Source organism: Ruditapes philippinarum, unplaced genomic scaffold, assembly GCF_026571515.1.
Source record: "Ruditapes philippinarum isolate M1 unplaced genomic scaffold, ASM2657151v2 ctg17318_1_1_1_1, whole genome shotgun sequence".
NCBI classification, from domain to species: Eukaryota; Metazoa; Mollusca; class Bivalvia; order Venerida; family Veneridae; genus Ruditapes; species Ruditapes philippinarum.
The window spans coordinates 164-11,923 of NW_026860717.1; the positions used below are offsets into that span (position 1 = coordinate 164).

The window sequence follows — 11,760 nt, forward strand, 5'->3', positions numbered from 1 at the left end:
CCTAGGCCTTAAGGTTCTTAGTTATTGATGCGGAAACCGTTTTTGCTTTCAAGGTCAATGTGACCTTGACCTTTGACCCCTTGACCCCAAAAATCAATAGGGGTCATCTACTGGTCATGACCAATCACCATACCAAGTTTGAAGTTCCTAGGCCTAAGGTTCTTTAGTTTATCACTCGGAAACCATTTGGTCTACGGACCGACGGACCGACAAGTGCAAAGCAATATACCCCCTTTTTTTCAAAATGGGGGCATAATAATATCATGTAGCTTTAACTTCATTAAACCAGGAGGCTTAAACTTCATTAAATCATTAGTTGAGATGTAGATATTTGCCAGTATCAAATATTTATGGGAGAGGGGAGTGTGAAATGAGCCAGGAAGAAAACAGCATAATGGTCTGATGATGTATGGAAACCAATTTATTATACAAGATGGAATTCTAAAATTATTTTACTCAAAATATGAGCCATACTACATGCAAGCTCCAGGCCATGTTACAACTTTCATACAAGTTTTTCTATACATCTATGTAAACTATGTGACCACAGGGGCAGTGCCAATTTTGACCACAGGGGTATGATTTATAAAAAGTTGTAGATAACAATATTGTAAGTTCTGTCAAATGCCGAAATATCTTAGTCTGGGCATTGAATTATCTGAGAAGGTCTTACATATTGCATCATAATGGATTTATTTACACAACATTTGTAGAGGTTACCTCAATTTATTACATGCTTTTCGGTGGTTTATAGAAATATATCAGTGATATAAAAATGGTAATTTCACTGTTTGAAACAGTGAAATTACCACTTTGATAATTTCACTGTTTTGAATTTAAGCCCCTTACGTTATTTCAGTGAAATACCAGCGTGCACAGTACTGGGAACCAACTTAATGACGTGACGTCGTAAATGACGTCATGTTATATTATTATTTGGCGCGCTTTTCATTCAGTATTAGGTTAAATGTTTTTTTAAAATGTTTCTTTGCATATAATAAAAAGAAAATTTGTTTAGTTTAGTGTAAGATTGAAATATATTTCACCTTGTGAACACCAAAAGTTCATATTTCACTCGTGGCTGCGCCACTCGTGAAATATACCTTTTGGTGCTCACTCGGTGAAATATATTCCGATCTTACACTGAACTAAACAAATATCCTCTATATAATTCCGGTGAAATTTGGTCATAATCAGTTAAAGATGTTGTTTAAATAAATTATGACTGATAATTACGGGTGATGTTTTACTGGCATCATAATACCACAAAAGCTTACCTCTGAACATTTTTGTACTAAAATCAGCTATAAAGACAAAATTGTGATGTGTGTTTATTAACCCATTACTTCATGAGCATTTTGTGAAAAATGGCTGTTTTCATTGAAAAGTCTCCCGTTTCAAGTTCAAATTGCTATAAAATTATAAACACTGCTTCAATACTAATCAAACTTGGCACAAGTGTTGACTGGACCATTGCCTTTGCAACAACATGCTCAGGCTTAAATTTCCTGTTACCATGGCAACGAGGGGACATCTCAAAATTGCCAAAAATCATTAATTTGCGTTGATTTTTTCCATCAAAATTGACTTCAAAGTGCTGCAACTTCTCAATGGATTGAGATAGAGTCAAATACTTTTCAGTATTGGTTACACGTTACCTTATGATCGATTTTGGGTCATTTTTAGCCTCTAACACGTCCAAAATTTTCTTGGCAATGAGGGGGACTCTGTCCCCCTTCAAACCCCCCTAACAGAGCAACCCCCTGATGTATCTTTTGGTTGGGGGGCCGCGCCAAAAAAGTGGTCACTTTTTTTAACAACATTTCTCAAACAAAAACAAGTGTTGGGGGCCTAAATAAGGCATTTTTTCACCATTTGAGGCACCAAAAAGGGGAGGGGAGTGAAAAAGGCGTTAAAATGCGTATATATGGCGTAATGGGTTAAAGAGATAAATTTACCTTTAACCTCTCCTGTGACTCTGCAGGTGTCAGCCCCTTCTCTTGTATCAACTTCCAAAAACATGTGTTATACAAATTATTTATGTGACCTGAAAATATAGTAACATGAAAATAAACATTTATGTCAACAAATTACATCATTATCACATACACATGAACTTTCTCCATAAAAAAACCACAAGAACTCAGCTTTTATCAATTATAAAGTTGTTGAAATGATACTGAATGAAAATCATAATCAGTTAATTTTGTACTGTGGCATGTCAATGAAGTTTAAGGTTACAAAAACCAACATTGACCAATATTGACCAAGTTCCTTCATGTATCAACCTCTAAATTTAGGTTCCATAAATTATACTTAAAACCTTTTCAATTTCCATGGCATATAAAAAATTTAGAACACTAAAATGTAAATCAATGGGCACAAATGATTAACTAGTACTTAATAAACTGCTATAAGAAATCTCAAATGTTAATGAACTATTTATACAACAATTTGACAAGTTTCTAAATATAGATTGTACTTGTCAGCATGACACTAATAATGTCTCACTGCACTTTATTGACTCAGTGAAAAATTAACAGAATTTATGCTGGAAAAATGAAAATAATGCTAAATTAAAGGAAAATAATGCTGAATTAAAGGGAAGTTATGCTCAATAAAGGGAAATAATGCAGAATCAAAGGAAAGCAATGCTGAATTAAGGGAAGTTACATTTAATAAAGGGAAGCAAATACTGAACAAGAAGCGCCACCATGCGACGAAAACCAGGTTTTCAATGACCAAGTTTTGATGTGACAGCAATCAATAGGTCAAAGTGCACTGAAGTTATTGAGTAGAAGCTGAAAATTCTATTGTAAACAAATGACCTTGACCTTGCTCCCAGATAACTAAGTGGCAATCCAAAGCTGCCACTCAGCAAGTTTGGTGTCAAAAAGTCAAAGCAAACTCAAGTTATTGAACAGAAACTGAATTTCTATTTTTAGTAACAGTGACCTTAACCTTGATCATAGACACCTGGGTAGCAATCCCAAGCTGCGTCTTGATATAAGCTATCCATTCATCAAGTTTGGTGTCAATAGGCCAAACTTAAGTTATTGAGCAGAAACTGAATTTCTATTTTTAGTAACAGTGACCTTCACCTTGATCACAGATACAATGTTAATTTTTGACCTCTATGTGTGACCTTGAACTTGGAGGTAGGGATGCAACACATCATCTTATTATAGTGACTATTTGTGGCAAGTATTTACAACATCCTTTGATCTATGAAAAAGTTATGGAACAGACACAAAATATACCTTATAACAGACTATGTTAATCTTTGACCTCCAAGTGTGACCTTGACCTTGGAGGTAGGTGACCGATTATTGCGCATGACATGTCGTCTTATTATTGTGAACAATTGTGGCAAGTATTTACAAAATCCATTCAAAGATAAGAAAGTTATGGACCGGACACGACATATACCCTCAAAAAGACAATGTTGACCTTGAATGAGCAAGTGTGACCTTGACCCTAGAAGTAGGGGTCTGGTTGTTGCGCACGACACATTGTCTTATTATAACAAACATTTGTGCCAAGTTATTTCAGATTCCTTTGATAAATAACAAAGTTATGGACCGAACACAAAATATACCTTATAACAGACTATGTTAATCTTTGACCTCCAAGTGTGACCTTGACCTTGGAGGTAGGTGACCGATTATTGCGCATGACATGTCGTCTCATTATTGTGAACAATTGTGGCAAGTATTTACAAAATCCCTTCAAAGATAAGAAAGTTATGGAACGGACAAGACATATACCCTCAAATAGACAATGTTGACCTTGAATGAGCAAGTGTGACCTTGACCCTAGAGGTAGGGGTCTGGTTGTTGCGCACGACACATCGTCTTATAATAACAAACATTTTTGCCAAGTTATTTCAGATTCCTTTGATAAATGACAAAGTTATGGACCGGACACAAAATTTACCTTATAACAGACTATGTTAATCTTTGACCTCCAAGTGTGACCTTGACCTTGGAGGTAGGTGACCGATTATTGCGCATGACATGTCCTCTTATTATTGTGAACAATTATGGCAAATATTTACAAAATCCGTTCAAAGATAAGAAAGTTATGGAACGGACACGACATATACCCTCAAATAGACAATGTTGACCTTGAATGAGCAAGTGTGACCTTGACCCTAGAGGTAGAGGTCTGGTTTTTGCGCACTACACTTTGTCTTATTATAACAAACATTTGTGCCAAGTAATTTCAGCTTCCTTTGATAAATGACAAAATTATGGACCGGACACAAAATATACCTTATAACAGACTATGTTAATCTTTGACCTCCAAGTGTGACCTTGACCTTGGAGGTAGGTGACCGATTATTGCGCATGACATGTCGTCTCATTATTGTGAACAATTGTGGCAAGTATTTACAAAATCCCTTCAAAGATAAGAAAGTTATGGAACGGACACAACGTATACCCTCAAATAGACAATGTTGTCCTTGAATGAGCAAGTGTGACTTTGACCCTAGAAGTAGTAGGGGTCTGGTTGTTGCGCACGACACATTGTCTTATTATAACAAACATTTGTGCCAAGTTATTTCAGATTCTTTTGATAAATGACAAAGTTATGGACTGGACACAAAATATACCTTATAACAGACTATGTTAATCTTTTACCTCCAAGTGTGACCTTGACCTTGGAGGTAGGTGACCGATTATTGCGCATGACATGTCGTCTTATTATTGTGAACAATTATGGCAAGTATTTACAAAATCCCTTCAAAGATAAGAAAGTTATGGGACGGACACGACATATACCCTCAAATAGACAATGTTGACCTTGAATGAGCAAGTGTGACTTTGACCTTAGAGGTAGTGGTCTGGTTGTTGCGCACAACACATCGTCTCATTAAAACAAACATTTGTGCCAAGTTATTTCAGATTCCTTTGATATATGACAAAGTTATGAACCAGACACAAAATATACCTTATAACAGACTATGTGAATCTTTGACCTCCAAGTGTGACCTTGACCTTGTAGGTAGTTGACTGATTATTGCGCAAGACACGTCGTCTCATTAATGTGAACAATTATGGCAAGTATTTACAAAATCCCTTCAAAGATAAGAAAGTTATGGACCTGACACGACATATACCCTCAAATAGACAATGTTGACCTTGAATGAGCAAGTGTGACCTTGACCCTAGAGGTAGGGGTCTGGTTGTTGCGCACAACACATCGTCTTATTATAATAAACATTTGTGCCAAGTTATTTCAGATTCCTTTGATAAATGACAAAGTTATGGACGGATGGAAGGACGGACGGACAGATGGAAGGACAGACAGACAGACAGAGCCTATTTCTATATCCCCCTTTTTTCATCGAAAAGGCGGGGGACAATATAAATGCTGAATTAAGGGAAGTAATGCTGAATCAAAGAGCAGCCCCCTGTTTTTCTGACACAATATAATAAAAGATACAGTAAACTTACAATCTGCTTGTCTCCAGCTAAGATAGTCACGGAGATTTTTATCACTTGGATATAGAACAGTTCGTGAGTCAAACGCTGGAGGATATTGCATCATTGTTGTCCCAAAATATCTCGGCCAGAAATACACAAACGATGACGCAAACAGACTCACTACATTTGTTGCTAACTTACTGAAATACATAAACAAATAAACCATCAAAATTATGATAAAATTTTTAAAATAATTGACTTCATTTAATTAATACTCAGAAAAGATGTGTTTTAAGTTCATAACAAGAGCGATCAGTAATCACATGTGTCGCCTCATGATGGCCAATTTCATGTTGGGACAAATTTTGTGACAGATGGGCAGACAGACAGACAGTGCACAACTAGACTTGGTACTGATCATTCCTGTAAAGTTTGGATAAAATTGCACCAGTAGTTTATGAGGAGTAGTCCTGACAAGCTTTTGTGTATCTGGCAACACACAGAAAAAAACACCTTTTTATCAAAGGGCAATTACTCGGCCAAAATCATTCAACCGGAAAACCCATGCAATATGCGCAAGGACTTGAGCTACAGATCAATCCTGTAAAGTTTCATTGAAATTGCATTAGTGGTATAAGAGAAGTAGTTCGGACAAACTTTAAAAATAAAAATTATTAAAGGGCCATAACTCTGACAAAAATCATTGAACCGGAAAATGCTGACAATATGCACAACTAGACTTTGTACTGATAATTCCTGTAAAGTTTGGATGAAATTGCACCAGTAGTTTATGAAGAGTAGTCCGGACAAGCTTTTGTGTATGTGGCAACACACAGAAAAAAACACCTTTTTATCAAAGGGCCATAACTCGGCCAAAAATCATTCAACCGGAAAACCCTTGGAATATGCGCAAGGACTTGAGCTACAGATCAATCCTGTAAAGTTTCATTGAAATTGCATTAGTGGTATAAGAGAAGTAGTCCGGTCAAACTTTAAAATTAAAAATTATTAAAGGGCCATAACTCTGACAAAAATCATTGAACCGGAAAATGCTAACAATATGCACAACTAGACTTAGTACTGATCATTCCTGTAAAGTTTGGATGAAATTGCATTAGTAGTTTATGAGGAGTAGTCCGGACAAGTTTTGTGACGGACAGACAGACGGACGACGGGGAAGTGATCCCTATAAATTGTAGCCACTACTCTGTAGAGGCCACACAAAAATCATAAAACTTTATAAAATATTCAGAAAAAAACATAGTGACTTTGAAACACAATTTACAACTTTTCTTTAAATTTTGGTATTCTGCTATCTACAATAAAATAAAAAATCTTTTATTTCATTACAATATATCTTGAATGAAATAAACATAAAATTATTGTTTAACATAATTAAATCATAAAGTCTTCTATATATAGATTAATGAGAAATAATTCATTTATGATAATTTGCATGATTTAAATTCAATATCAAAGATTAATTTCCATGAAATTGATTAATAATATAATACATTTATTAATCAATTTCATGGAAATTAAATCATGCAAATTATCATAAATGAATTATTTCTCATTAACCTAGAGTAATATATAGATTATATGAAGTTCATACACAATTCTATACACTTAAATTTAGCCAAGACAATATACAAAGGACAAAATTAGATTATTGTAAAAAATTATATGAACCTTGTTTCAGTACGTTTACTTAGACCAGGATAGAAAATGGCATACTTTTATCAAAATTTATATATTCAGCTGTTAAATAACTTGCCAATACATCAGCAATAAGATCATGAACAAATACAATACAGATTTTCTTTCCTTCCGTCATACTAATGTACATAATGATATAATGTCATCATAGTGGAGGACTTAATCACCATGTCATACAAACATTGAATTAATAGTAGAATAAATAACGAATATATAAAAGATGAATATACCTGGCCCGTCTATTGTAGACATTTGTTGTTTTTTTAAACACAAAGCTATATTCATCACTTTGACCATAGGCTAACACAATGTCTTTAAATTCTTCCATAACAGTCTCAGCTGCTTTAGACATCAAATCTAACGCTCTGTCATCATTCGGCTTTATATAATTGTGCATATCAGCAAACCTGTAATATATGTCAACATTTTAACAATTAATAAAGACATGTACGAAGTTATAACTATAAGACTGGATACATTAATTGTTTTATATTTATCAACCATATTTCTAATAAGTGTCCAACTTTATTTGTCATCCAATGAAACACTGTATTTCTGAAAAATTGTGTGTATTAATTTTCATAGAAGAACAAAAATCGATACTATATCGAATTCCGTTCAAATTCGCCTTCTATTTTTCATAGTACTTCATAGAACCCCGTAGTGACGTAATCAAGTGAATAATAATGAGGCCAAATAAAGCTTGACACTAAATATGTCAGTATTCATCCTAGCTGCTCTACAGAAATTAGAAACATTCTCCTGTCGTTATCAATCCCATTGAAGTTTCTAATTTCTGTAGAACAGTAGAACAGCACTGATGAACACTAACATATACATGGTAAAATTTTCTATTTTTTCGTTAAGAATAATATATCCCAAACTGTGATTTTATTCACTCAATAAAATCACTGTTTGGACTTTGGATGCGAGGAATTATATAATGATGCGCATCCAAACAACAAACAGTGATTTTATCAAGCGATAAAATCACCGATTCGGATATATTGTTTTGATTCTAACATTAATTTTAATTAGAACATCAACAAATAAATGCTGCCATACCTGATATTAAGCTAAATTGCAACTGATTTGTTTCTGTACTTATTTCAGTGCGTCACATTTTTAGTGATTACGTAACAAGAATACACTGTTTATGTCACATAATAAACACACTTTCAATAGGGAAAAATGTGGGTTGTGTTAGAATTGTATATATAATATGTGTTAGCATAATTGTGTAACAATATGTTGTGTTTGATAAGCTGGTATATGCAGAGTATGTTTAACATATATATGTGTGTAAAGATTGTTCCGGTAACTGTTGATGAAATCAGCTTTTAATTGTGCACAACTTAGAAGCTGATGTTACGCATAATACAATAATATACAATAATAATACAATAAATTATACTGTATTTCGCTTTCAGGCCTCCAGACCAAACAATTTACAAGGTAACAAATTCACACAATGTTATAGTATGTGAACAATGTTTAAACATATAAAAATTGAAAATACATGTTAAATATCAACATTCTCAGTGTGGGACTGCATGTACACCAAAACTGTAGTAATTGGCTGAACATGTAAGCTATGTCGATTAATGAATACTCCAGAGCGTACTACACAAATAAATCTGACTGCCGAGTAGTGGAATATATACATGTCGGACTGTTTTGGCGAGAAGATTTTCGCTAAATTATTTTCATCAGTGTTAAACAACAGGTTTATCGTGAACAAAATACCTCGAAATTAATAAGGATTGCAAACACGAAATGGAAATTCTCAATTCAGAATTACATAATGTATTCGTTTTTATTCAAGGTACATAATTATGTATTACTTCGCCGTGGTGCAGAGATAAGCGGTCTGGTTGAGGGTGTGAGAGGCCTGTGGTTCAAATCCTAGTCGAGGCAATTCTATTTTTTTTTCATGCAAAATTCCATATACATGTATCAATCTCAAACTGTTATAGACGAAAATCAAAACGCTGTCGCTGCATAAGATGAATTATAGTATATAAAAATAAACTTATATAGGGAAGTACATACAGATAGTCAGTATGATTTAGATTGCAAAGATCAGAAAATACCATAGAGCTGCAGCCCTTTGATTCATGTTGTCTTCAGCAGTCAATTCAGAAAAAATGGGAGATCCTAACTATAAACCTTGAAAATTGCAATAAGAGGTTTAACACCTGTTTGTATATTTGAGTATACCACATTTACAAAGTAACATATTATATTGTAAACAGATATTTTCTTGTCACATTTTGTCAGTTAACAAAGTTACAGCCTCATTTAAAGTCTATGACACAATTATTTACCATATTTTCACTATACATTTATTTAATTTCATGACCATATCTGTCAACTTATGTCAACTGTGAGGAAAAACTTCATTTAACATTAAAGCTGGGTTAATTAATCTACTTCAAATTTTAAGATTTTCAACTAAAAATTGTATTTATATCATAATAACATCATAGTGAAGTATAAAATGACTTAAATATACAACAAAGACATTGTTGAAATTTTTATGTTAAAGCAGTAATTGTCTCAAGTCATTGCTTATGTTATATACAGGTAAATATATAAATAAATATATATAATAAATAACTTATCTCTTAAGCCCTCTTTTCCAATGTATAAAAGATTTAATTCCAAACTTAATTTGTACCATAGGCATAGGTGTGTGCATTATATAAAATCTTTTATTGCGATTTGTTCTTCATGGCATATTTCAACAATAAAAAGATAACAGCAACAGTAACACTGCAATAATTACTTTATACTTGAATTTCTTTTTATTGCAGTGTCAGTACAGCCATTGATGATGTGTGTCTTTTTTGACAAACTTCTTTAAAAACAATCTTAATCATAAGTTGCTGGGTCTTGTATTTAACAGTTTGCATTTAAATATAATAAATTTATCATAACTAATATATAATATACCAGTAATATATATGATAAATATTCAAGTTATGTACCTGTTTATATACAGGTAAATGTAATAGGTAAAAGTGTAAAAACTTGAACTCTTCAAATGAAAATGACTGTTTTAAATGTTTAAACAATATTCATGTTTCTCTTGTAATTTCTAGTGTAATAGTCAAATGACTTGTGAACAAACCTATAATGTTCCTGTTACATTTTATTGTATAGATTTAAGCTGTTATCACTAATGAGCTTTTCACAGCCATGCAGATAGTGCTAATATACGGTAAACGCACGTTTTTTTGTGTTATAATGTCTGCAAGAATGGTTGGTGCCCGAGTCCGGTAGGGCTAGGGCTCTAAGAGTTCCGAGGGACTCTTCAGATTTTATGACACGAAATAAATGATATGATGTTTATCAAATACAAAACACTGAAGCTGCGTAATTACCCAATAATTTTGACCAATTTACCAAATTAAAACTAGCACTATCACTAAATGTGATTAATACCCCCGCATTTAGACTGCTTCGGAAATGAGCAAGTTGTAACTAATAACAGAATACCTTGCAAAAGAACTGAAATAGAGTTATGGTTTACAGTGGGAAATTAAAGATAGTTGTGGTTCTTGTATGTTACATTTCCTTCTAATGTGGTTGACCATTGATGAAGTTTTATTGAATTACTCTGTAATAAGTCCAAAAAGAGTTATGCTTCTTGAGCACTGCACTTCCTCTCATTGCGCTTGACCATTGAATGAAGTTTCATTGAATTCTAAACATTAGTTGTGCACCTGACGAGAAAAAGGAACCAAGGGCAATAACTCTACAAATACTGAAGATAGAGTTATTGTTATTGTACACTGCACTTCCTCTCATTGCACTTGACCATTGTATGAAGTTGTATTGAATTCCAACTACTAGTTTTCAAGTTATGCACTGGACAAAAAAAGTAACAAAGGGCAATAACTGTAATTAGTCCAAATAGAGTTATGGTTCTTGTGCACTGCACTTCATCTCACTGCGCTTGACCATTGTATGAAGTTTCTTTGAATTCCAACCATTAATTTTCAAGTTATGCACTGGACAATTAAAAGTAACAAAGGGCAAAAACTCTTGAATGAGTCAAGAAAGAGTCATTGTTTCTGTGCACTGCGCTTTCTCACAATAAACTAGTACTTGACAATTGTATGAAATTGTATTGAATTCCAACTAGTAGTTTTCAAGTTATGCGATGGACAAGAAAAACGCAATGGAAAAGTTACAAAGGGCATTAACTCTATAATTACTCTGGACATAGTTATGGTTATTATGCATTTCCTCTTATTGTCCTAGACCATTGTATGAAGTTGTTTTGAATTCCAACCAGTACTTTACAAGTTATGCTGCAGACAAGGAAAAGTATTAAAGGGGAATAACTCTATAATTTGTCAAATGGTGTTATTGTTCTTGTGCACTTCACTTCCTCTTAATGTGCTTGACCATTGTATGAAGTTGTATTGAATTCGAACCATTAGTCTTCAAGTTATGCTCCGGACAAGAAAAATGCAACAGACGGCTGGAATGACCCATTGACTGACCGACCACTGAGTGACTCCTATATACCCCGCCCCCAAACTTCCTTTCGGGGGTATAATAAAATCTTTGCGTAATAAAAAAGCAAATCAAAGGCTCGGTA

General features: G+C 33.7%; 1 protein-coding gene across 1 annotated transcript; it reads right to left on the minus strand.

Annotated features, from left to right (window-relative positions):
* Positions 1–1,958: 1,958 nt before the first annotated feature.
* LOC132713176 (probable tRNA(His) guanylyltransferase) lies at positions 1,959–7,738 on the minus strand (the record flags this gene model as incomplete). Its single annotated transcript, XM_060695661.1, has 3 exons — positions 7,379–7,738; positions 5,460–5,629; positions 1,959–2,047 (listed from the first exon to the last, which is right to left on the minus strand). Coding segments are annotated over exons 1-3 (426 nt in total), but the record flags the coding sequence as incomplete, so codon positions are not given.
* Between the last annotated feature and the right edge of the window lie 4,022 nt (positions 7,739–11,760).